Raw genomic sequence first — 27,079 nt, 5'->3', positions numbered from 1 at the left:
AAGTGAAAGAAGAGAGCCCAAAAGGGAAAAGAACCTAGTCCTCAAGACAAACAGCAATGGTTCAAGTGATGAGAATAGTGATATGGCTTACTTGACAAGAGGATTCCAGAAGATGGTTCATGGGAATAGAGGCATTCCAAAAAGGGGAAGTTCTAGCAAGCCAAAAAATTATGACCTCTGTCATAAATGTGGAAAGCCAGGACACTTCATCAAGGATTGCCTTCTCCTAAAGCAAGTTCACTACAAAAATAACTTTGACAAAGTAGCCAAGAGGAACCTAGTTCCTGATAAATGCTTCAAGAGGAAAAATGTCGCTGACAATATTGTAAAGCAAGCTCTTGCTGCATGGGGAGACTCCTCCAGTGAATCTGAAGAAGAAAATGATCATGGTGATAGTTCAATGATAGCAGTGGAAAGTGAAGCAACTGAGTATGATTCAATCTTTGCCTTGATGGCTTAGTCTGATGATGATGAAGACGACGACAATGATGAGGTAAATTTTCTGGATGTTCCGAGAAATCTAAAATCTTATTCTCCTAAAAAACTCATATCATTGACAAATGTGTTAATTGATGCTTATCACGGTCTTATAAATGATAAAGATCCTTTAATTGTGGAGTTAGGAGAAGCAGAACAGACCAGAGATAACCTAGTAGTCGTTGTAGTTGATTTATAGGAAATAATTGAGAACCTAAAGAAAGATAAGAATACCTTAGATGAAAAAATTACAAATGTAGAACATGAAAGAGATGATCTAATGGTTGTTGTGGTAGACCTAAAAGAGATCATTGAGTGTGTAAGAAAAGAAAAAGAAATCTTAGCTGAGAGAGTTGCTAACATTGAGCATGAGAGAGATGACCTATTAGTGGTGGTGGTGGACTTAAAGGAAACACTTGGGGAACTTAATATGAAGAGTAGGCCTAAAAATTCTCAAAAGGGAAAGGAAGTTGCAAGTGATGCACTCACTGCGGTAACACCGGGCACTTTAAAGAAAACTGTAAGGCCAGGTTTCAGTCATAGCATAAAAACAAAGATTTCGCTGAAAAAGTAACTACTAGTAGAGAATCTGGTCCATCATATAAAAAACGCATGATGCCTGTTTGGACCAGAAGATCCCTCATTCACCCCTTTCCTCATTAAAAGGGACCCAAACTCGTTTGGGTTCCTAAGTCTAACTCCTAATTTTCTTGTGCAGGGAACAGTGAAATGAAGTATCCTACAATGATACATGGATAATGGCTGATAAAAGCATATGGCTAGAAGTACAAATGATTTCCTTTCACTTAAGGCCCTGCAAGGAGGGAGTGTGTCCTTTGGAAATGGCAAGATAGGATACATACTAGTAGTTGGAAGGATTGGGAAGTCTCTCTCACACTCAATCGAAAATATGTACTATGTGAACGCGTTGAAGTATAGCTTGCAGTGTTTTCTAGATTTGTGACAAGGTAAGGTGGTTCTCGTAGCAAAAAGATACAAAAATATCTATGCTGCTGATTTTGAGTCTCTATTAAATGTTGATCTCAGTTGTCTAAGTGTCGTTGATGATGATGTTGAACTATGGCATAGAAGGCTGGGTCATACAAGCTTCACATTGCTGAACAAATTGGTTAGGAAGGACCTGGTTTGTGGTCTGCCCAATTCAAGTTTCAAGGATCACAAAGTGTGTGATGCATGTGTAAAAGGCAAGCAAGTCAGGTCCTCATTCAAGCCCAAAAAGGAAGTCAGCACCTCAAGGCCACTTGATCTTCTTCACATGGATCTATGTGGACATATGAGAGTGCTATGCAGAGGAGGAAATAAATACATCTTTATGACAGTTGATGACTATTCCAGATTCACCTGGACCTTATTTCTCAGAACCAAGGATGAAACGTTTGAAGTGTCTGTTGCTTTTGTCAAAAATATCCAAATGAAGATAGGTAATAAGGCAGCCTGCATCAGGTCTGATCATGAGATAGAGTTTGATAATGCCAAGTTTGATGAGTTTTGTTTGGAAAATGGTATCACTCACAATTTCTCGGCTCCAAGAACACCTCAAAAAATGGTGTTGTGGAGAGTAAAAATAGAACTCTGGAAGACATGGCAAGGACAATATTGATTGATAGTGGGATTGCAAAGAATTTCTAGGTAGAAGCTGTCAACACTGCTCGCTACTTGGTGAACAGGTGCATGCTCAGGTCCCTTCTAAACAAAACTCCATATGAACTACTGAATTGAAGGAAGCCCAAGCAGACACATCTTAGGACTTTTGGGTGTAAATGCTTTGTTCTTAACAATGGAAAAGAAGCTCTTGAAAAATTCGATGCCAAAAGTGATGAAGGAATCTTTCTGGGTTACCCATCTCAAAGCAAAGCTGACAAAGTATACAACGAAAGGACTCAATGTGTTGAGGAAGTATACATGTGATCTTCGGATCTCACCTCTTCTGTGAAAAGGACAAACATGTTGATCAAGATGGAGAACCCTTATCTGTTCCAGGAGAAGTTATTGACATGGCAAATGGAAAAGCAGACATGATGAGTAATGTAAAAGAATCCAGTGAAAATGATTTTAGTACACCTCCATCTATTAGAAAGGAACCTGGTCCCATGATTACACCAACTGAAGCTGAAAATAGAGTTGTTGATGCAGTCCAAGGTACTCCACTTGCTGAAGTAAGAAGTGCCCAAGAACCTCAGTTAGACATACCTGAGTCCTCTGCCAATGAAATTCAGGTACCAAATTGGAAGCATAAAAGCTCACATCCCCTTGACAACATAATCACCCCTCTTGACTCAAGAGTTCAAACCAGATCAAAAGCAAGAAACTCACTTACCTTTTCAGCCTTTCTTTCCCAAAATGAGCCCAAAAATATCAAAGAACCGTTGAAATATGCAGACTGGATCACAGCAATACAAGAAGAGTTGCACCAATTTGAAAGAAACAAGGTATGACACCTGGTTCCTCGACCTGCAGATCGAACTATCATAGGGACCAGGTGGGTATTCAGGAATAAGCTTGATGAGTTTGGAAATACAACAAGAAACAAGGCAAGACTTGTATTTCAAGGCTACAATAAAGAAGAAGGGATTGATTATGATGAAATATTTGCTCCTGTTGCTCGAATAGAAGCCATTAGAATTCTTATTGCCTTTGCATCTTGTCACGACCCCAGTTCGCCCTCCGTGAACTGCCGTGACGGCACCTAGTCTCTACGACTAGGTAAGCCTAACAAATGCTGAACATAAACGGAACTTGCGGAAGAAATAATCAAAAGCCAAAATAACTGAATGGAAAAATAGTTAGAATGTCGCTCGGCATATACAACACAACATTCTCAAAACCAGTACACTATCCCAAAACCCGGAAACTCACGGAAACACAAGCCTTTGGAATATCTAACACTCTAACTCCAGAATATCTAACAAGAAAGAAAAATACATAAGGGCAATGTTTAACAGCTAGAATAGAAAAGGGACTTCTCGGTCTACGGACACGGTAGATGTACCTCGAAGTCTCTAGAGCAGTCGCCTCCCTCAAAGATGGTAGGCCTAAGTAGCGGTACCTGGATCTGCACATGAAAAACATACGCAGAAGAGGCATGAGTACACCACAGCGGTACTCAGTAAGTACCAAGCCTAACCTCGGTCGGGTAGTGATGAGGAAGGTCAGGGCCCTACTGAGATTAAACAAAAATATAAAGTTCGATAGTATAGAATACAATAGTATAATGAAATACGACAGTGAAATTAACATATGATATATAGGACAGCAACAACTATACAGAAGCGAGGTAAACACGGAAAGAAAGTACAGCTCAACACTAATAATACCGATCGGGGATTTCCTAGGATAGCGTCCTGTAGTCCAAAATACATATATCCGATAAGTCGCTCGGGATACCATCCCGTAGTCCAACTCATAGTGTATGGGGATCTACCGAAATCCCATTCCGTAGTCCCAAATGTAAATACCCAGTACTGGGGGAATCTACTGGGTGCATTCCCGTAGTTCCATATAATTGTGCAGGGGGATCTACCGGAATCCCACATCCGTAGTCCCAAAATAAACAGACAAGGAGGAGCTACCAGAATCCCACATCCGTAGTCCCAATGTAAATACACGGCAGCGGCGAGAAAATATTCAGAAATGAAAATTTCATATTAAGGCAACAATTAACTCTAGCCTAGCATGCTGCACAGAGTTCAGGTAAACAGGTTGGACAATTAAAGCAAATAAATCATTTAGACATGCTTTCCTAAGCTAACAACAGACTTAACAATACACATAATGAAAGCCGAAAAAGAAACATACTAATCAATACATAAAGAAAACCGGATTTCCAACAATTTGCACAAGTACGCACTCGTCACCTCATGTATAAGGCATTTCAATTACCAAATATATAAATCCTAAGGGGAAGGTCCCCCACACAAGGTTAGACAAGACACTTACCTCGAGCCAACTCAAAAATCAACCCGAGACCACGTTCTTGCCATGAGTACTTGACTCCAAATGGCCCAAATCTATTCAATTCAATTGCATAATGTAAATAACACTTCAAGTAACTGATTCTACAATTAAAGTCTAAGCTAATACGCGAAATTATGTAAAATGACCAAAATGCCCATCGGGATCATGTCTCGAAATCGGGTGAAATTTATATTTTCAGAAACCTCGTACTCTCACGAGTATATACATAACAAGAACATTGAAATCGGAGTCCATATGACCCCTCAAATCCTCATTTAATGGTCTCTTAAACTCAAGCCCGAATTACCCATTTTTTTCCCCAAAACTTTCACCACTAATTAGGCCTTTAATCACATAAAATGGAGTTATGAAGTCAAGGATGTTACCTCCAAGTGATTCCCCTTTGTTTTACTCAAAAATTTCTCTCAAAAGCTTCAAACCCGAATGAAAATGGTGAAAGAATAGCTCAAATTCATAAAGGCAACTATTTATATGTTCTGGCCGAGGCATATTCGCATCTACGGCCCAATTTCCGCTTCTGGGGTACCGCATCTGCGGTTTTTCACTTAAGTCCCAATTTTTTGCTTTTGTGATCCCTTTTTTCGCATCTGCGGCATCGCAGATGCGGCCCCTTAGTCGCTTCTGCGGTTCCAGCCTTCCCAGGCCCTTTCCGCTTTTGCGCTCCTTTTGCCCGCATCTGTGGTATCGCACCTGCGGTCCCCAATCCGCAGGTGCGGAAACACCAGAAGCAAAAAATCTGAAGTTTCCTCAAATATTCCAAACTCTCTGTTAACCATCCGAAATCACCCCGAGGCCCCCGGGACCTCAACCGAAAGCACAAACATCACCTAATACCTTATTCAAACTTGTACCAATCTTCAAAACACTTCAAACAACATCAAATCAACCAAAACACATCGGATTCAAGCCTAAGTTTCTAAAATCTTCCAAATTTCGCTTTTGATCAAAAATCCAACCAAACCACGTACGAATGACCTGAAATTTTGCACACGCATCCCAAATGACACAAACTGCAACTCTCGGAATTCCATTCTGACCCTCGGATCAAAATCTCGCTATCGAACCGAAAAATTCAAAAATTCAACCTTCGGCATTTCAAGCCTAAATTAGCTACGGACCTCCAAAATACAATCCGAACACGCTCCTAACCCCGAAATCATCCAACGGAGCTAACAGAACCATCAGATTTTCATTCTGAGGTCATCTTCACACTGTTCCAACTAAGGTCAACTTTCCAATACTTAATCTCTCATTTAGGGACTAAGTGTCCCCAAACTCTCCGAAACTCAAAATCGGACATCCCGGTGAATCAAAATAGCAGAAATAGACTCGGGAAAAGTAGTTAATAGGGGATCGGGGCGTTACTTATTAAGACGACCGGACGGGTCATCACATCCTCCTACACTTAAACATTCATTCGTCCCTGAATGAGCATAGAGACATACCTGAAGTAGTGAAAAGATGAGGGTAACGGCTGCACATATCTTGCTCGATCTCCTAGGTCACCTCCTTGGCTGGCTGACCCCGCCACTAAACCTTCACTGATGCAATGTTCTTTGACCTCAGTTTTCTGACCTGCCTGTCCAATATTGCAACTGGCTCCTCAACATAAGATAGATCCTTGTCCAACTAGACTGAACTGAAATCCAACACGTGCGACGGGTCACCATGATACCTCCGGAGTATCGAAACATGAAATACCGGATAAACCCCTGCCAAGCTGGGAGGTAAGGCAAGCTCATAAGCAACCTCCCCAACACGCCTCAATATCTCAAAAGGGCCAATAAACCTCGGACTCAACTTCCCTTTCTTCCCAAACCTCATAACGCCCTTCATAGGCGAAACCCGAAGAAGAACTCGCTCTACAACCATATAGGAAACATCGCAAACCTTCTGATCCACGTAACTCTTCTGTTTGGACTGGGATGTACGGAGTCTATCCTAAATCACCTTAACCTTCTCCAAAGCATCCTGAAACAAGTCTGTGCCCAATAGTCTAGCCTCACATGGCTCAAACCACCCCACCGGAGATCTACACCGCCTACCATATAAAGCCTCATACGGTGCCATTTGAATGTTGGACTGATAGTTATTGTTATAAGAAAACTTCGCCAATGGCAAGAACTGATCCCAAGACCCTCCAAACTCAATCACACACGCACAGAGCATATCCTCAAGAATCTGAATAGTGCGCTCGGACTGTCCATCCGTCTGAGGGTGAAATGTTGTACTCAACTCCACCCGAGTACCTAACTCATGTTGAATGGCCCTCCAGAATCATGATGTGAACTGAGTACCTCTATCTGAAATGATGGACACTGGAATACCATGCAGGCGAACAATCTCCCAGATATAAATCTCCGCCAACCACTCTGAAGAATAAGTAGTACACACAGGAATGAAATAAGCAGACTTGGTTAGCCAATCCACAATCACCCAAATAGCATCAAACTTCCTCAATGTCCGTGGGAGTCCAACTATAAAGTCCATGGTGATTCGCTCCCACTTCCACTCTGGAATCTCTATCTGCTGAAGCAACCCACCCGATCTCTAGTGCTCATACTTCACCTGCTGACAGTTGAGATACTGAGCTACGAATCCAACTATATCTTTCTTCATCCGCCTCCACAACATAGTGCTGCCTCAAATCCTGATACATCTTCGCGGCACCCGGATGGATGGAATACCACGAACTATGGGCCTTCTCTATAACCAACTCTCGCAGCCCATCAACATTGGGTACACAAATCCGACCCTGCATCCTCAATACCCCATCATCACCAATAGTCACATCTCTAGCATCACCGTGCTGAACCTTGTCCTTGAGGACAAGCAAATGAGGGTCATCATACTGCCGCTCCCTGATACGATCAAATAAGAAAGACTGAGAAATTATGCAAGCTAGAACCCGACTAGGCTCTGAAAGATCCAATCTCACAAACTGGTTGGCTAAGGCCTGAACATCCATCGCCATAGGCCTCTCCGATGCTGATAAATATGCCAAACTCCACAAACTCTCCGCCCGGCGACTCAAGGCATTAGCCACTACATTGGCCTTGTCCGGGTGATACAAAATAGTGATATCATAGTCCTTCGGAAACTCTAACCATCTCCTCTGGTGCAAATTTAGATCCTTTTGCTTGAACAGGTGTTGCAAGCTCCGGTTGTTAGTATAAATCTCATAAGGAACTCCGTATAAATAATGGCGCCAAATCTTCAGGGCGTGAACAATGGAAGCTAACTCAAGGTCGTGAACAGGGTAGTTCTTCTTATATATCTTTATCTGTCTGGATACGTAGGCAATCACCCTACCGTCCTGCATCAACACCGCTCTGAGGCCAACCCTTGAGGCATCACAATAGACCGTATAAGACTCCAAACCTGTAGGCAGTATCAAAATTGAGGTTGTGGTCAAAGTTGTCTTGAGCTTCTGAAAGCTCACCTCACACTCCTCCGTCCACTAGAATGGAGCACCCTTCTGGGTCAGTCTGGTCATAGGGGCTGCAATCGATGAAAACCTCTCCACAAAACGATGGTAGTAACCCGCCAAACCAAGGAAACTACGGATCTCTGTAGCTGAGGATGGTCTGGGCCAACTCTGCACGACCTCTATCTTCTTCGGATCCACCAGAATACCCTCACTTGATACCACGTGGCCTAGGAATGCCACTGAATCCAACTAAAACTCACATTTCGAGAACTTAACATATAACTTCTTCTCTCTCAGAGTCTGAAGCATAGTCCTCAGGTGCTGCTCATGATCTTCCCGACTCCGGAAATACACCAGAATGTCATCAATAAATACAATGATGAACGAGTCAAGATATGGCTAGAACACACTGTGCATCAAATGCATAAAGGTTGTTGGGGCATTGGTCAACCCAAATGACATGACAAGGAACTCGTAATGACCATATCGAGTCCTGAAAATAGTCTTTGGGATATTTGACTCCCGAATCTTCAACTAATGGTAACCTACGCGCAAATCAATCTTACAAAACACATATGCGCCCTGAAGCTGGTCAAACAGATCATCAATATGAGGCAAAGGATAGCGGTTCTTCATTGTAACCTTGTTCAACTGGCGATAATCGATACACATATGCATAGAACCACCCTTCTTCTTCACAAACAAGATAGGAGCACCCCAAGGCAATACACTAGGCCGAATAAAACCCTTATCAAGAAATTCCTATAACTGATCCTTCAACTCCTTCAACTCAGGAGGAGCCATACGATACAGAGGGATAAAAATGAGCTGAGTGCCCGGCAACAGATCAATGCCAAAATCAATATCTCTATCAGGCGGCATGCCTGGAAGGTCAGCTGGAAACACATCAGGAAAATCCCGTACTACTAGGACTGAATCAACTGGAGGGGTATCAATATTGATATCTCTCACATAAGCTAAATACGCGTCACACCCCTTCTTAACCATACGCTGAGCTTTAAGAAAAGAAATAACTCTACTGGGAGTGTAATCTAAAGCACCCCTCCACTCAATATGTGGTATACCTGGCATAGCCAGCGTCACGATTTTGGCGTGACAATCAAGAATAGCATAATGGGGCAAAAACCAGTCCATGCCCAAGGTAATATCAAAATCAACCAAGCTAAATACCAATAAATTGGCTCTGGTCTCAAAACCACTAAGAGCAACCAAATACGACCGATAAACGCGGTCCACAATAAGAGAATCTCCCACAGGGGTAGAAACATAAATAGGGAAACTCAAAAAATCCCGAGGTACACCTAGATGTGGAGAAAAATAAGAAGACACATAAGAGTAAGTGGAGCCTAGATTGAATAGAACTGATGCATCTTTGTGACAAACAAGTATAATACCTGTGATGACAGAATCGGAGGAAAAAACCTCGGTACTGGAAGGAAAGGCATAGTATATGGTCTAGCCTCCCCCTCTAGGGCGACCTATACCTCCCCGACCTCTACCTCTAGCTGGCTAAGCAGGTGGGGTAGCAATTGGAGCGGCAACCATAGCCTGAGAACTCTGCGGGGCACGTTGTGGCTGAGAAGTCTGTGGAGGTGCACCCCTCCTAAGTCTGGAGCAATCACTCGCCATATGGTATGTGTTACCACACTCAAAACAAGCTCTGGGAGGACATGGTGGCTATGACTGGCTAGGGCTAGGTCTGCTGGACTGACCTCAGAAAGCACCCCGCGCAGGAGGCGCGCTAGAAATCGGAGGTGCATAATAAGGCTCCTGAGGCCTAGGAGGAGCTAGAGCACTACTGGCTGCTGGAAGAGCTGAATGAATAGGGCGACTCATATAACCCCTACCATGACGTCCTGCAGCTGGGGCACGGGCACTAGAGAAGTGGCCCGACTCTCGAGACCTCTTGGCCTCCCTCTCCTCTCTCTCCCTAGCATGCATACCCTCAATCCTCCTAGCAATGCTCACCACCTGCTAATAAGAAATATCCATCTCCAACTCACAATCCATGCTAGATCTGATGTTAGGAATAAGGCCTTCAATAAATCGGCGAACCCTCTCGCGGATAGTAGAAACCAAGGCTGGGGCATGTCCAGCCAAGCTAGTGTAATGGACAGCATACTCTAAGACAGTCATTGTACCCTGACACAAATGCTCAAACTCTGCGTGCCATGCTTCCCTGAGGCTCTGAGGAACATACTCCCTCAGGAACAAATCTGAAAACTAAGCCCAAGTTAGTGAAATACTTATCCGGACTGTCTAACTCATAGGTGTGCCACCACTCATAGGCGGCCCCTCGAAGCTGGAAGGTAGTGAACGAAACCTCGCTCGATCCTGATATACCCATGGTACAGAGAATGCGGTAACACTCATCTAGAAATCCCAGAGCATCATCCGATGTTAGACCACTAAGTACAGGAGGCTTGTACTTCTTGAACCTCTCAAGCCTCAACTTCTCATCCTCGGAAGCCACTGCCCTATCCTCGGGCTGAACTGGCACTGCAGGCGGCAGGGGAATAATCTCAGGGACCAGCTCAACATGCACTCGTTGCTCAGGAGTGCGGACGGCGGGAGTCTATGCTCCTCCCCTGGCCTAGGATGTGGCTGCAACAAGGGGGAGCAATCCTTCCTGAGCCAAGGTGGTGTACATGCTCATGAACTGCGCCAAAGTCTCTTGAAGGGTTAGAGTAGTAGTAGCAGTAGGCGTGTCAGGTGCCTGGACTTCGGCTGGAACTGCTGGTGGTACCTCAGCGGCAACTTGCATAGGTGCTCTAGCTGCACCACGTGCGCATCCTCGGCCTCTACCCCGGCCCCGGCCCCGGCCTTTAACTGCTGCAGTAGGGGGTGCGGGTGCCTGATCATCTCGAGTAGCATGCGTCCTCACCATCTGTGAGAGAATAGAAGATAGAAGTTAAGAATTATGATGTCAAAATATCGCACGACAAGGAAATCAAATGAAGTGAAAATTTTCCTAACAGTTACATAGCCTCTCGTAGATAAGTACAGACGTCTCTATACCGATCAATGAGACTCTAATAAACCGGCTTGTGATCCATGACTCCTATGAACCTAGAGCTCTGATACCAACTTATCACGATCCCAGTTCACCCTCTGTGAACTACCGTGACAGCACCTAGTCTCTACGACTAGGTAAGCCTAACAAATGTGGAACATAAACGAAACTTGCGGAAGAAATAATCAAAAGCCAAAATAACTGAATGGAAAAATAGTTAGAATGTCGCTCGGCATATACAACACAACATTCTCAAAACCAGTACACTATCCCAAAACCCGAGAACTCACGGAAACACAAGCCTTTGGAATATCTAACAGTCTAACTCCAGAATATCTAACAAGAAAGAAAAATACATAAGGGCAATGTTTAACAGCTAGAATAGAAAGGGACTTCTCAGTTTGCGGATGCGGCAGATGTACCTCAAAGTCTCTAGAGTAGTCGCCTCCCTCAAGGATGGTAGGCCTGAGTAGAGATACCTGGATCTGCACATGAAAAACATGCGTAGAAAGGGCATGATTACACCACAGCGGTACTCAGTAAGTGCCAAGCCTAACCTCGGTCGGGTAGTGACAAAGAAGGTCAGGGCCCTACTGAGATTAAACAAAAATATAAAGTTCGATAGTATAGAATAGAACAGTATAATGAAATATGGTAGGGAAAGTAACTTATGATATACAGGATAACAACAACTATGCAGAAGCGAGGTAAACACGAAAAGAAAGTACGGCTCATCACCAATAATATCGATCAGGGATCTCCAAGGATACCGTCATGTAGTCCCAAATACACATATCTGATAAGTCTTTCATGATACCGTCCCGTAGTCCAACTCATAGTGCGCGAGAATCTACCGGAATCCCGTTCCATTGTCCCAAATGTAAATACCCAGTAATGGGGGAATCTGCCGGGTGCATTCCTGTAGTTCCATATAACTGTGCAGGGGGATCTATCGGAATCCCATATCCCTACTCCCAAAATAAACAGACAAGGGGGAGCTACGCTACCGGAATCCCACATCCGTAGTCCCAATGTAAATACACAGCAGCAGCGAGAAAATATTCAGAAATGGAAATTTCATATTAAGGCAACAATTAACTCTAGCCTAGCATGATGCACAGAGTTCAGGTAAACAAGTTGGACAATCAAAGCAAATAAATCACTTAGACATGCTTTCCTAAGCTAACAACAGGCTTAATAGTACAACTAATGAAAGCCGGAAAAGAAACATACTAATCAATACTTAGAGAAAATCGGATTTCCAACAATTTGCACAAGTATGCACTCGTCACCTCACGTACAAGGCATTTCAATTACCAAATATATAAATTCAAAGGGGAAGGTCCCCCACACAAGGTTAGACAAGCCACTTACCTCGAACCGCCTCAAAAATTAACCCGAGACTACGTTCTTGCCACGAGTACTCGACTCCAAATGGCCCAAATCTATTCAATTAAATTGCATAATGTAAATAACACTTCAAGTAACTGATTCTAAAATTAAAGTCTAAGCTAATACGCGAAATTATGTAAAATGACCAAAATGCCCCTCGGGCTCACATCTCGGAATCGGGTGAAATTTAAATTTTCGGAAACCTCGTACTCTCACGAGTCTATATATAACAAGAACACTGAAATTGGAGTCCAAATGACCCCTCAAATTCTCATTTAAAGGTCTCTTAAACTCAAGCCCTAATTACCCATTTTTTCCCCAAAATTTTCACCACTAATTAGGCTTTTAATCACATAAAAACGAGTTATGAAGTCAAGGGTGTTACCTCCAAGTGATTCCCCTTTGTTTTCCTGAAAAATCTCTCTCAAAAGCTTCAAACCCGGATGAAAATGGTGAAAGAATAGCTCAAATTCGCGAAGGCAACTATTTATATGTTCTGGCCCAGGCCTTTTCGCATCTGCGGCCCAATTTCCGCTTTTGCGCTAGTGCATTTGCGGTCCTTGAACCGCATCTGCGGGTTTTTATTTATGTCCCAATTTTCGCTTCTGCGATCCCTTTTTCCGCATCTGCGACATCGCAGATGCGGCCCCTAAGTCGCTTCTACGGTTCCAGCCTTCCTAGGCCCTTTCGGCTTCTGCGCTCCTTTTTCCCGCATCTACGGCATCTCACCTGCGGTCCCCAATCCACAGGTGCAGAAATACCAGAAGCAGAAAATCTGAAGCTTCCTCAAAAATTACAAACTCTCCGTTGACCATCCGAAATCACCCCGAGGCCCCCGGGACCTCAACCAAAATCACAAACATCACCTAATACCTTATTCAAACTTGTACCAATCTTCAAAACACTTCAAACAACATCAAATCAACCAAAATACATCAGATTCAAGCCTAAGTTTCTAAAATCTTCCGAATTTCGCTTTTGATCAAAACCCAACCAAACAACGTCCGAATGACCTGAAATTTTGCGCACATATTCCAAATGACACAGCGGAACTACTGCAACTCTTGGGATTCCATTCTGACATTCGAATCAAAATCTCTCTATCGAACCGGAAACTTCAAATTTTAACCTTCAACATTTCGAGCCTAAATTAGCTACGGACCTCCAAAACACAATCTAAACATTCTCCTAACCCCGAAATCACCCAACAGAGCTAACGGAACCATAGGATTTCCATTCCGAGCTTGTCTTCACATTGTTTCGACTACAGTCAACTTTCCAACACTTAAGCTCTCATTTAGGGACTAAGTGTCCCAAAACTTCCGGCGAATCAAAATAGCAGAAATAGACTCGGGGAATGTAGTTAATAAGGGATCGAAGCATTAATTCTTAAGATGACGGGTCGGGTCGTCACACATCTCATATGGAGTTCACACTATTCCAAATGAATGTCAAAAGTGCATTTCTAAATGGCTACCTGAAAGAAGAAATCTATGTTAAGCAGCCTCCTGGATTTGAGTGTCACAAGCATCCTGAGGATGTATTCAAACTGGATAAGGCATTGTATGGGCTAAAATAGGCTCCTCGGGCTTGGTATGTGTGATCACCCAAAAGGTCATCACTTGTTTTAGAAATGAATCCTGCTTTTCGAGGCCTTAAAACCTCTTTTAGCATCACCTCGATTTGCATGCACAGTCCGGGCGGGTAGCCAGAAAGCCATTATGTGAAAATCTGTGAAAATGATGAATTTTGGGTAAACGGAATTTAAGTTGACTTCGGTTAACATTTTGGGTAAACGAACCCGGACCCCTGATTTGACAATCCCAGAGGGTCCATAGGAAAATATGGGACTTGGGCGTATGCCCGGAATCGAATTCCGAGGTCCCAAGCCCGAGAAATGAATTTTTTTAAAGTAAATTATTTTCTAGAATATTTATGAGTTTTTGGAAATGAAAGGTGTTTAAAACTTGATGGTATTTGGCCCGTATTTTGGTTCCAGAGCCCGGTACAGGTCTTATATGTGATTTAAGATGAGTCTATGAAATTTGATAAGAAACGGACTTGAAATGACGTGAATCGGACCGTATTTGAGAAAATTGAAAATTTTGAAGTTCTTAAGTGATTTCATGATTTTGATGCTAAATTTGTAGTTGTTGATGTTATTTTGGTGATATGATCGCACGAGCAAGTCCGTAGGGCATTTTTGAGGTAGTGTGCACGTTTGGTTTGGAGCCCCGAGGGCTCGGGTGAGTTTCGGATAGGTTTCGGAAGGTTTTTGAACTTAGGAAAATTGTAGAAACTGCTATTCTGATGCACAGGACTTCTGTGCTTCGCGATCGAAAAGCCCTTCATGCGATCGCAAAAGTGAAAATTGGGCAGGGGTGGATTTGTTCAATGTGAACGTGAGGTAAGGGACGCGAACGCAGAGCACTAGAGGGTTGCTCTACGCGGAGCACTAGGAGGTTGCTCTACGCGAACGCGTAGTGTAAATAGGGGGCTGGTCTGGGAAGTGATCATTCCTCTACGCGAACGCGTGCACAGGCCCGCGAATGCGAAGGTCAGGGGGGCAACCCATCGCGATCACGTAATCCTGAGGAAGGCTGCTCTTCGCGAACACGGCAGACCCATCGCGAACACGATGAAGGTCTGCCCAGTGATTTTTAAACAGTAATAGAACATTCGGGATTAAACCCAAAAGTCAACTTCTTCTTCCAAACTCCAAATTCTGTGATTTTTGAAAGAGAACCTCACCACAAATTCATAGGTATGTAATCTTAGACTTATTTTCTTCAATTTCCATTAACACCCATTAGATTTCTAGGCCTAAATCATGTTCTTAAGGGTAAAAAATTAGGGGTTTGGGTAGACTTAGGGCTTTTTGTATAACTGGAATTTAGACCTCGTTTTGGGGTCGGATTTTGAAACTAATTACATATTCGGGCTCATGGGTGGATGGGTGATTGGATTTTGGTCCGAACCTCGTGTTTTGACAAAGTGGGTCCGGGGTCGATTTTTGTCTTTTGGGAAGAATGATAGGAAATCTATAACTAAGTATTGGGTATGAATTCTTTAGCATTTATTGATATTGTTAAATTAATTTGGGCTAGATATGAGTTGTTTGGAGGCGAATTCTAAAGGAAAAGCGGTGTTTGAGGCTTGAGTTGGCCGTGGAAGTTTGACGTAAGTGTTTGGTCTAACATTAGCTTGAGGGATTAGGAGTTGTGTCCTATTTGCTACATGTTACTTGTTGAGTACGACGTATAGTCATGGTGACGAGTTCCTATACGTTGGTGTCAAGCATGACCGTGAGGCTTAAATTGAAATTGTTGTGTTCTTAACAAACACTACGAATGCCTAAGTTGTTAATTCTCTGTATTGAGCACAAATTATGATTATTCTCGTGGAAATCACTTATGATTAAGTATTGGTTCTTGTTGAGGAAGTTAGATGTTGGAACAAGTTTGGTTATAGCTGATTTTCCCTTGACGGGACGTATTTACTTATACTATCGATTCCCTTGATGGGATAATATTGTTTCTTTATTGATCCAGTGCCGGGACTCCCTTTATGATTGGTGTTGAACTGTATATGTGGATCGGGTTGCATGGCGCAACAATATTATATTTGTATCGGGTTGCACGTCGCAACAATATTATGTTTGGATCGGGTTGCACGCCGCAATAATAATATGATTGGATCGGGTTGCATGTCGCAACAGTGATAAATGATATGGATCAGGTTGCATGCCGCAACAATATTTTTATGATTTGGATCAGGTTGTGCACCGCAACAATAGTTAATAAAAGTGCTTATTGGTTGGTTACGAGTTCCTTAATCTTTTGCTGTGAATTCTAAATTGTTCTTTATGTTTTCTCTTAAATTACTGTTGGTAAATGATATTCCCTCGCAGCATGTCCCCCTCCCATCTTTACTTGTTTATTTCTATTTTATTTTCCGTTGTATATTATATAACTGCACCAGTTTATTTGGTAGTCTGGTCCTAGCCTTGTCACTACTTCGCCGGGGTTAGGCAACGCACTTACCATCACATGGGGTCAGTTGTGTTGATACTACACTCTGCACTATGTACAGATCCTGGAGCGGCAGCTTTTGGACCATAGCTTTGGGTGGCTGCCTTCAGTCCAGTCAGAGATCCCGAGGTAGTCTTGCAGGAGTCCGCAGGCCCCAGTGTTCTCTTCTATCTTTATGTTTTGTTTTCATTTACTTCAGAGACAGATTGTATCTTTCTTTCCAGACAATTGTTTATTGTATTCGTAGACGGTTCGTGATATTGTGACACCGATTCCGGGTAGAGATGTACTTGATATTGTCGTACTTGTTTTTGGCTAAGTTATCAGATTATGTCTCTCGCATGTATTTAATTATTGTTAATATTTCACTGTTAATCGCATGTTGATTTAAACTATTAAAAAGGGGCTAAATAAAAGAGTTAGTGAATCTATAATACTCTGCTTGCCTAGCTTTCACGTGTAGGTGCCATCACGACTCCTGAGGGTGGGAAATCTAGGTCGTGACAAGTTGGTATCAGAGCTCTAGGTTACATAGGTCTCATAATTCACGGACAAGCTTAGTAGAGTCTGAGAGATCGGTACGAAGACGTCTGTATTTATTCCCTAAAGGCTATACAGTTAGGAAAAACTTCGTATTTATTCTTTCATGTCGTGCGGTTTGGTTTCTCAATACTAATTGAATTTATACTCTGTTCTTTCGCAGATGGTGAGAACACGCACTTCCTCATCCACCGATCATCAGCCCGATCCCCCAGCAGCAGCTCCCACGAGGGGCAGAGGGCGAGGCCAAGGTCATGCTAGAGGCCGAGGTAGGGGCAGAGCTCAGCCCAAAGTAGCAGCACCAACGGCGGAGCCTCAAGTGGAGTTTGATGATGAGGTTCCGGCCCAAATAGTTCTGGTGGGCCCAGCTCAGGTCCTAGAGGATTTTGTTGCTACCCAGTACTCTAGGATGCTCTGGTCCGTCTAGTGGGTCTTATGGAGAGTGTCACCCAGGCAGGCTTGCTTCCTGTAGCACCAGTCGTCTCTCAGGTTGTAGGAAGAGCCTAGACTCCTGCTACTTGCACTCCGGAGTAGATAGATCCCCAGTTTTAGACTCCAGCAGTTCAGCTAGTTGGAATAGTTCAACCGGGTGTGATAGCTCAGATCTGTGATGGAGCAGCTATGTCTGCCGATGCTTTGTGGAGATTGGACAGGTTCACCAAGCTCTTCACTACTACTTTCAGCGGTGCATCTTCTGAGGATCCCCAAGATTATCTAGATAGCTGTTATGAGGTTCTCAGGAACATGGGGATAGTGGAGACCAATTGGGTTGACTTTGCTACCTTCCGCTTGTCTGGATCCGCCAAGACTTGGTGGATAGATTATTGTTTGGCTAGACCATCCGGATCACCGGCTTTGAATTGGGAGCAGTTTACTCAGCTATTTCTAGAGAAGTTTCTCCCTATCACTCAGAGAGAGATCTATCGGAGGTAGTTTGAGAATCTCCAGTAGGGTTCTATGACCGTTATTCAGTATGAGACCAGATTTATCGACTTGGCCCGTCATGCTTTTATCATACTTCCCACCGAAAGAGAGAGAAGGTGAGGAGGTTCATTGAGGGACTTATTTAACCGATTTGACTTCAGATGGCTAAGGAGACAGGGAGTGAGATTTCTTTTTAGGAGGCGGCCAATGTGGCCAGGAGAGTTGAGATGGTTCTGTCGCGGGGGGTGGTTAGGGGTAGTACAAGAGGCCTTGTCATTCAGGCAGATTCAGTGTCACCTCATCTGGAGGCAAGGATTCGTATGGTAGAGGCCATCCTCCTAGGCCTTTTCAGTCAGCACTTTAGATTTCTCACGGCGCTTCGGGTGGCCGTGGTTCTCATATGTAGTATTCTGATCAGCAACCCTATAGTGTACCACCAGCTCCTATTAGTTCACTGTCGCTCTAGAGTTTTCGGGGTAGTCATTCAGGTCTCCAGGGTTCGTCTCAGTTTCCTCAGCTGCAACATTCAGGTGGATGCTTTGAGTGCGGTGAGTATGGTCATATCCAAAGGGCTTGTCCGAGATTGGTGGGTTTTCAGTCACACCAGCAGGGTTCCCGTGATATGGTTCAGGTGCCAAGTATTCTACTACCCATTCCGCCAGCTAGGGGTGGGGGTAGAGGTGCTAGAGGTGGAGGTAGAGGTATTAGAGGTGGAGGTCAGGCAGCTAGAGGTGGAGGCCAGCCACAACAGCAGGTCGTCCTAGTGATGTAGTTTAGGGTGGTGGGGCCCAGCCCCGATGTTATGCTCTTCCAGCCAGGAATGAGGCTGGGGCTTCCGATACAGTTATCACAGGTATTGTTCTGGTTTGTAGCAGAGATGCTTTAGTTTTATTTGATCCGGAATCTACATACTCCTGTGTGTCATTTTATTTTGCACCATATCTGGTCATGCCTAGTGATTCCTTGAGTGCCCTTGTATATGTGTCTACATTGGTGGGTGATTCTATTGTGGTAGATTGAGTCCATCGTTCGTGTATAGTTGTGATTGGGGGTCTTGAGACTCGTGTAGATTTTTTATTTCTGGACATGGTTGATTTTGATGTCATATTGGGGTTGGACTGGTTATCACCTTACCATGCTATCTTGGACTATCATGCCAAGACTGTGACCTTAGCCTTAACGGGTCTACCTCGTTTAGAGTAGAGAGGGACTCCTGGTCATTCTACCCGTAGTGTTATCTCTTATATGAAGGCTCGGCGTATGGTCGAGAAGGGGTATTTGGCCTATTTGGCATATGCTTGTGATTCTAGTGCCAAGGTTCCTTCTATTGATTCTGTGCATGTTATTCGTGAGTTTCCTGAGGTATTTCCTTCAGACCTGCCGGGTATGCCACCCAACAGGGATATTGACTTCTGTATTGATTTGGCTCAGGGCACTCAGCCCATTTCTATTCCAGCGTATCATATGGCCCCGCCTGAGTTGAAAGAGTTGAAGGAGTAGTTGCAAAACTTGCTTGAAAAAGGTTTCATTAGACCTAGTGTTTCGCCTTGGGGTGCTCCAGTATTGTTTGTTAAGAAGAAGGATGGATCGATGCGAATATGTATAGATTACCAGCAGTTGAACAAGGTTACAATCAAGAATAAGTATCCATTGCCGAGGATTGATGATTTGTTTGATCAGGTTCAAGGTGCCAAGGTATTTTCAAAGATCGACTTGAGATCTGGCTACAATCAGTTGAGGATTAGGGCATCCGACGTCCCTAATACAGCTTTCCGCACTCGATACGGGCATTATGAGTTCTTGGTGATGTCATTCGGGTTGACTAATGCCCCAGCAGCTTTTATGGATTTGATGAACCGAGTGTTCAGGCCTTACTTGGATTCGTTCGTGATAGTCTTCATTGATGATATTTTGATCTATTCCCGCAGTCGGGAGGAGCACGAGCAGCATCTTAGGGTGGTTCTTCAGACTTTGAGGGATAGTCAGTTGTATGCCAAGTTTTCGAAGTGGGAGTTCTGGTTGAGTTCAGTTGCACTCTTGGGTCATGTTGTATCAGCAGAGGGTATTCAGGTTGATCTGAAGAAGATAAAGGCAGTTGAGAACTGGTCTAGACCTGCATCAGCTACAGAGATCCAGAGTTTCTTGGGTTTGGCAGGCTACTATCGTTGGTTTGTGGAGGGGTTTTCTTCTATTGCATCCCCAATGACCAAGTTGACCCAGAAGGGTGCCTAGTTCAGGTGGTTAGATGAGTGTGAGGTGAGCTTTCAGAAGCTTAAGACAGCTTTGACTATGGCACCGGTGTTGATTTTGCCCACAGGTTCAGGGCCATATATAGTTTATTGTGATGCATCTCGTATTAGACTTGGTGCAGTTTTGATGCAGGATGGAAAGGTCATTGCATATGCTTCACGATAATTGAAGATTCATGAGAAGAACTATCCGGTTCATAATTTGGAGTTAGCAGCCATTGTTCACGCGTTGAAGATTTGGAGGCATTATCTGTATGGCATAGCATATGAGGTGTTCATAGATCACAAGAGTCTACAATATTTGTTCAAGCATAAGGAGCTAAATTTGAGGCAGAGAAGGTGGTTGGAGATATTAAAGGACTATGATATCACCATCTTATATCATCCGGGAAAGGCCAATATGGTGGCCGATGCTTTGAGTAGGAAGTCAGCCAGTATGGGCAGTCTCGCTTATATTCTGGTCGGTGAGAGACCGCTTTCTTTGGATGTTCAGGCTTTGGCCAATCAGATCATGAGTTTGGATGTTTCTGAGCCCAGTCGTGTGTTAGCTTGCATAGTCACCCGTTCTTCTTTATTGGAGTGTATCCAAGGTCGGCAGTATGATGATCCTCATTTGTGTGTCCTTAGAGACACAGTGCAGCACGGAGGTGCCAAGCAAGTTACCTTAGGAGATGATGGAGTTTTGAGATTGCAAGGTCGAGTTTGTGTTCCTAATGTGGATGGACTCTGAGAGTTGATTTTAGAAGAGGCCCATAGTTTTCGGTACTCTATTCATCCGGGCACTGCTAAGATGTGTCAGGATTTGCGGCAGCATTATTGGTGGTGGAGAATGAATAAGGACATTGTTGCTCATGTGGCTCGATGTTTGAACTGTCAGCAGGTTAAGTACGAGCATCAGAGGCCCGGTGGTTTGTTCCAGAAGATTGAGATTCCTGAGTGGAAATGGGGTGTATCACTATGGACTTCATTGTTGTACTCCCATAGACTTAGAGGAAGTTCGATGTAGTGTGGGTTATTATTGATAGGCTGACCAAGTCAGCACATTTCATTCTTATGGCAGTCTCCTATTCTTCCGAGAGGTTATCTGAGATCTATATCCGGGAGATTGTTCATCTTCATGGTGTGCCCGTGTCTATCATTTCGGATCAAGGTACGCAGTTTACCTTACATTTCTGAAGAGCAGTTCAGCGAGAGTTAGGCACACAGGTTGAGTTGAGTACAGCGTTTCATCCTCAGACGGACGGGTAGTCCAAGCGGACTATTCAGATTTTGGAGGATATGCTCTGAGCTTATGTCATTGACTCGTGGGATCAGTTTTTGACTTTAGCAGAGTTTTCTTACAACAATAGCTATCAGTCGAGTATTTAGATGGCTCCTTATGAGGCTTTGTATGGTAGTCAGTGTCGGTCACCGATTGGATGGTTCGAGCTGGGGGAGGTTCGATTGTTGGGTACGGATCTGGTGCAGGATGCCTTGGACAAGGTCAGGATCATTCAAGATAGGCTTTGCACAGCTCAGTCTAGGCAAAAGAGTTATGTCAACAATAAGGTTCGTGATTTGGCTTTCATGGTCAGTGAGCGGGTATTGCTTCGAGTGTCGTCTATGAAGGGCGTGATGAGATTTGGGAAGAACGACAAGCTTAGCCCTAGGTTCATTGGCCTGTTTGAGATTCTTGAGCGAGTGGGGGAGGTGGCTTACAGACTTGCGTTGCCGCTAAGCTTATCAGCCGTGCATCCAGTGTTTCATATGTCCATGCTCGGAAGTATCACGGCGATCCATCCCACGTGTTAAATTTTAGCACTGTCCAGTTGTACAACGACATGTCTTATGAGGAGGAGCCGGTAGCTATTCTAGACCGGCAAGTTCGTCAGTTGAGATTGAAGAGTTTCCCTTCTGTTCATGCATAGTGGAGAGGTCAGCCTGCTAAGGCATCAACCTGGGAGTCCGAGTCCGATATGCGAAGCCGTTATCCCCATCTTTTCCCCGACTTAGGTACTTCCTTCTTATGTCCGTTCGAGGACGAACGGTTGTTTTAGAGGTGGAGAATGTGGGTCACTTGCTTTAGAAATTAATTATGCGTTTCGAGGCCTTAAAAACCTCTTTCAGCATCACTTCGATTTTCGTGCGCAGGGCGCGTAACCGGAAAGCCATTATGTGAAAATTTGTGAAAAATGATGAATTTTGACTTCAAAATGAATTTAAGTTGACTTCGGTCAACATTTTAGGTAAACGGATCTGGACCCGTGATTTGATAGTCCCGGAGGGTCCGTAGGAAAATATGAGACTTGGGCGTATGCCCGGAATCGAATTCCGAGGTCCCAAGGCCGAGAAATGAATTTTTTTAAAGAAAATTATTTTCTGGAATATTTATGAGTTTTTGGAAATGAAATGTGTTTAAAACTTGATGGTATCGGGCCCGTATTTTGGTTTCGGAGCCCGGTACAGGTCTTATATGTGATTTAAGATAAGTTTGTGAAATTTGGTAAGAAACGGACTTGAAATGACGTGAATCGAACTGTATTTGAGAAAATTGGAAAATTTGAAGTTCTTAAGTGATTTCATGATTTTGATGCTAAATTCGTAGTTGTTGATGTTATTTTGGTGATTTGATCGCACGAGCAAGTTTGTAGGGTGTTTTTAAGGTAGTGTGCACGTTTGGTTTGGAGTTCTGAGGGCTCGGGTGAGTTTCAGATAGGTCTCGAGAGAATTTTTAACTTAGGAAAATTGCAGAAACTGTTGTTATGATGCACAGGCCTTCTGTGCTTCACGATCACGAAAGGGAAAATTGGGTAGGGGTGGATTTGTTCAATGCGAACGCGAGGTAAGGGACGCGAACGCGGAGCACTGGGGGTTTGCTCTACGCGAACGCGACCCATTTCCCCCGAACATGTAGTGTAAATGGGGGGCTGATCTAGGAAGTGATCATTCCTCTACGCGAACGCGTGCACAGCCCCGCGAACGCGAAGGTCAAGGGGGCCAACCCTTCATGAACGCATAAGAGGACTCGCGATCACATAAGCCGGAGGAAGGCTGCTCTTCGCGAATACAGTAGACCCATCGCGAACGTGATGAAGGTCTGCCCATTGATTTTTAAACAGTAACAGAACATTCGGGATTAAACCCAAAATTCATAACTTCTTCTTCCAAACTCCAAATTGGGCAATTTTTAAAAGAGAACCTCACCACAAATTCATAGGTATGTAATCTTAGACTCATTTTCTTCAATTTCCATTAACACCCATTAGATTTATAGGCATAAATCATGTTCTTAAAGGAAGAAAATTAGGGATTTGGGTGGAGTTAGGGCTTTTTGTATAAATGGAATTTAGACCTCGTTTTGGGGTCGGATTTCGAAACTAATTACATATTCGGGCTCGTAGGTGAATGGGTGATTGGGTTTTGGTCCGAACCTCGTATTTTGACCAGGCGAGTCCGGGGTCGATTTTTGACTTTTGTGAAGAATGATAGGAAATCTATAATTAAGCATTGGGTATGAATTCTTTAGTATTTATTGATATTGTTAAATCAATTTGGGCCAGATACGAGTTGTTCGGAGGCGAATTCTAAAGGAAAAGCGGTGTTTGAGGCTTGAGTTGACCGTGAAAGTTCGAGGTAAGTGTTTGGTCAAACCTTAGCTTGAGGGATTAGGAGTTGTGTCCTATTTGCTACGTGTTACTTGTTGAGTACGATGTATAGGCATGGTGACGAGTACCTATGCGTTGGTGTCAAGCATGACCGTGAGTCTTAAATTGAAATTATTGTGTTCTTAACAAATACTACGAATGCCTAAATTGTTGATTCTCTGTGTTGAGCACGGATTATGATTATTCTCGTGGAAATCACTTATGATTGAGTAATGGTGCTAGTTGAGGAAGTTAGATGTTGGAACAAGTTTGGTTATAATTGATTTTCCCTTTCCGGAATGTATTTACTTATACTGTCGATTCCCTTGTCGGGATAGTGTTGTTTCTTTATTGATCCCTTGTCGGGACTCCCTTTATGATTGGTGTTGAACTATATATGTGGATCGGGCTTCACGGCGCAAAAATATTATATTTGGATCGGGTTGCACGCCGCAACAATATTATATTTGGATCGGGTTGCACGCCGCAACAATAATATGATTGGATCGGGTTTCACGCTGCAACAGTGATAAATGATATGGATCGGGTTGCACGCCGCAACAGTATTTTTATGATTTGGATCGGGTTGCGCGCCGCAACAATAGTTAATAAAAGTGCTTATTGGTTGGTTACGAGTTCCTTATTCTTTTGCTATGAATTATAAATTGTTCTTTATGTTTTCTCTTAAATTACTGTTGGTAAATGATATTCCCCCGCAGCATGTCCCCCTCACATCTTTACTTGTTTATTTCTGTTTTATTTTCCGCTATATATTATATAACTGCACCGCTTTATTTGGTAGTCTGGTCCTAGCCTTGTCACTACTTCGCCGGGGTTAGGCCAGGCACTTACCAGCACATGGGGTCGGTTGTGTTGATACTACACTTTGTACTGTGTGCAGATCACCGAGCGGCAGCTTTTGGACCATAGCTTTGGGTGGCTGCCTTCAGTCCAGTCAGAGATCCTGAGGTAGTCCTACAGGCGCCCGCAGGCCCCGACGTTCTCTTCTATCTTTATATTCTGTTTTCATTTACTTTAAAGACAGATTGTATCTTTCTTTCCAGACAATTGGTTGTAGTATTCGTAGATGGTCTGTGATATTGTGACACCGATCTGGGTAGAGATGTACTTGATATTGTCGTACTTGTTTTTGGCTAAGTTATCAGATTACGTCTTCCGCATGTATTTAATTATTGTTAATATTTCACTGTTGATTGCATCTTGATTTAAACTATTAAAAAGGGGCTAAATAAAAGAGGTAGTGAATCTATAATACTCGGCTTGCCTAGCTTTCATGAGTAGGCGCCATCACGACTCCTGAGGGTGGAAAATCCGGGTCGTGACAGTATTAAAGGTTGTCAAAATTCCTTCTAGAAAAAGGCTTTACAAGAGGAAAAATTGACAATACCATTTTTCTGAAGAAACAGGGGAGGAACCTGCTCATTGTTCAGGTATATGTTAATGATATCATTTTTGGAGCCACATCTGACTCTCTTTGTGAAGAATTTGCAAAACTCATGGGGAGTGAATGAGAGATGAGTATGATGGGATGATTAAATTTCTTCCTAAGACTTAAAGTGAAGCAATCTCAAAAGGAAACATTGATAAGTCAGCAAAAGTACATCAACGAGCTGCTGAAAAGGTTTGACATGGAAGCATCAAAAGTCATCGACACCCCTATTGCCACAGCTACCCATCTAGACATGGATGAACCTGATTCCCCTATAAATCAGGCCATGTATAAAGGGATAATAGGGTCACTCCTGTATCTCACTACAAGCAGACCAGACATTGTTTTCAACGTGGGTCTTTGTGCAAGGTTTCAATCCAATCCAAAGGAATCTCATCTGAAGGCTGACAAGAGAATATTGAGATATCTCAAAAGAACGCAAGACCTGGTTCTCTACTATCCCTCAGGTGACATATTTAATCTTATTAGGTATGCTGACGCTGATTATGTAGGATATCTAGTGAACAGGAAAAGCACGTCTGGAATGGAACATTTCCTGGGTTTTTGCCTAATCTCATGGGGTACAAGGAAGCGCACTCAGTGGCACTTTCAATTGTAAAAGCAGAATATGTAGCAGCTTCCTCTTGTTGTGCTCAACTACTGTGGATCAAGCAGCAGTTGGAAGATTTTGGAGTATTCTCAGACTGCGTACCTCTCTTATGTGATAATACAAATGCACTCAACATGGCAAAAAATTCAATTCAACATAAGAGAACCAAGCACATTGATGTACGTCATTATTTTCTCAAAAACAATGTTGAAAAGGGGCTTATATGCATGAAATTCTACAGCACTGAAGATCAAATTGCAGATATATTTACCAAAGCCCTGAGCAGAGAACACTTTGAGAAAAATCGTCTGGCACTGGGGTTGATAAAACCCAATTGAGAACTTGGCCCCTCAACAATTGGCTATGAAAGAAATGTTCAGGTAAAATTAGCTAAAAAGTATTTTTTGGCAAAGTCTAACTCACCTCTATACCGTTATAGGTAGACATGCATGATAATTACAGAGCAAATAAGTAGTTGAGACAGTGTATGATGGTAAAAAGGGCAAAGCTTACAAATGCAAGATTTATGAGAGAACCTGGTTTTCCTGACACAAGTTAGTAGTTTCTCTGTTCTCTCATGCACAATTTTGAACGGTTAAAACAAGTGCCACATCATCAGTATGCCAATTGTTTTCTTCGTATCTTTTGAACCCAAACGTCTCACCCATTGAAAACCAACCAAACTCCCAAAACTGCTGCCCTTTCTTAATCAGTCCCTCATCCATCATAAATACATCCATCAATGTCACAACTCCTCCCATCAAATTTCAAAACCCTCCTACTTCTTTCTCTCTTCAAACTACCAAATCCCCTCTCTTCTTCTCACTATGACTGAAAATCAATCAACCTCGAGTGTTCCAAGCGACAACCCCATTGAGTCCTCACCTGCTGAAACACCGATATTAGACTCCTCACTCCATACTACTACTACCCAAAACCCTAGGACAGAGTCACCCCTACATTTTGTCTCTTCTCCTACCCAATCGAGTTCTGGTTCTCATTGGAGTCACAAAATTTCTACTCCCAAAAAATCTGTAGCCTAGAGCTCTTCTCCTTCTTCGCCGGGAAAAGGGGATGAAAAGAGTACTGCTGACAAAGAAGAAAATCAGGAAATCTCAAGTTCTCATATGGAAGAAGGGTCAAAGGTAGATCAACTAAGGGTTTTGATAATGTTGACTCAACAAAGACTGCTCCTGATCTTATGTCCATAGGTGATGCTCCTTCTTCTCCTGAGTTTTCCATGGGTGTACAGAAGAAAAAAGCAATAGAGAACATGTTGTCCATAGCTATTGAAGGCGTTTTTGTCTAAGGAGGTAAGGATGG

General features: G+C 43.3%; 1 protein-coding gene across 1 annotated transcript; it reads left to right on the top strand.

Moving 5' to 3' along the window:
* The first annotated feature begins 757 nt into the window (after nucleotides 1–757).
* Nucleotides 758–26,094, top strand: LOC142176674 (uncharacterized). The gene is made up of 7 exons (XM_075244799.1): nucleotides 758–1,047; nucleotides 1,525–1,695; nucleotides 1,789–1,941; nucleotides 2,220–2,394; nucleotides 2,436–2,927; nucleotides 25,280–25,515; nucleotides 25,659–26,094. The coding sequence occupies exons 1-7, from the start codon at nucleotides 758–760 to the stop codon at nucleotides 26,092–26,094; spliced, it is 1,953 nt and encodes a 650-aa protein (XP_075100900.1).
* Nucleotides 26,095–27,079: the final 985 nt, after the last annotated feature.

This window comes from Nicotiana tabacum, chromosome 3, assembly GCF_000715075.1.
Source record: "Nicotiana tabacum cultivar K326 chromosome 3, ASM71507v2, whole genome shotgun sequence".
Taxonomy (NCBI): Eukaryota; Viridiplantae; Streptophyta; class Magnoliopsida; order Solanales; family Solanaceae; genus Nicotiana; species Nicotiana tabacum.
Note: the sequence above shows the minus strand (reverse complement) of the source record. Positions and strands in the feature narration are given on the sequence as shown.

What these genes read in the sequence shown, in the direction of transcription:
- LOC142176674 (XM_075244799.1), top strand. Translation starts at nt 758, where the DNA reads ATGGTTGTTGTGGTAGACCTAAAAGAGATCATTGAGTGTGTAAGAAAA. An exon ending in AATAAGGCAGCCTGCATCAG is followed by an intron (nt 1,942 to 2,219) that starts GTCTGATCATGA and finishes ACTGAATTGAAG; the next exon opens with GAAGCCCAAGCAGACACATC. An exon ending in ACCAATTTGAAAGAAACAAG is followed by an intron (nt 2,928 to 25,279) that starts GTATGACACCTG and finishes CTTAAAGTGAAG; the next exon opens with CAATCTCAAAAGGAAACATT.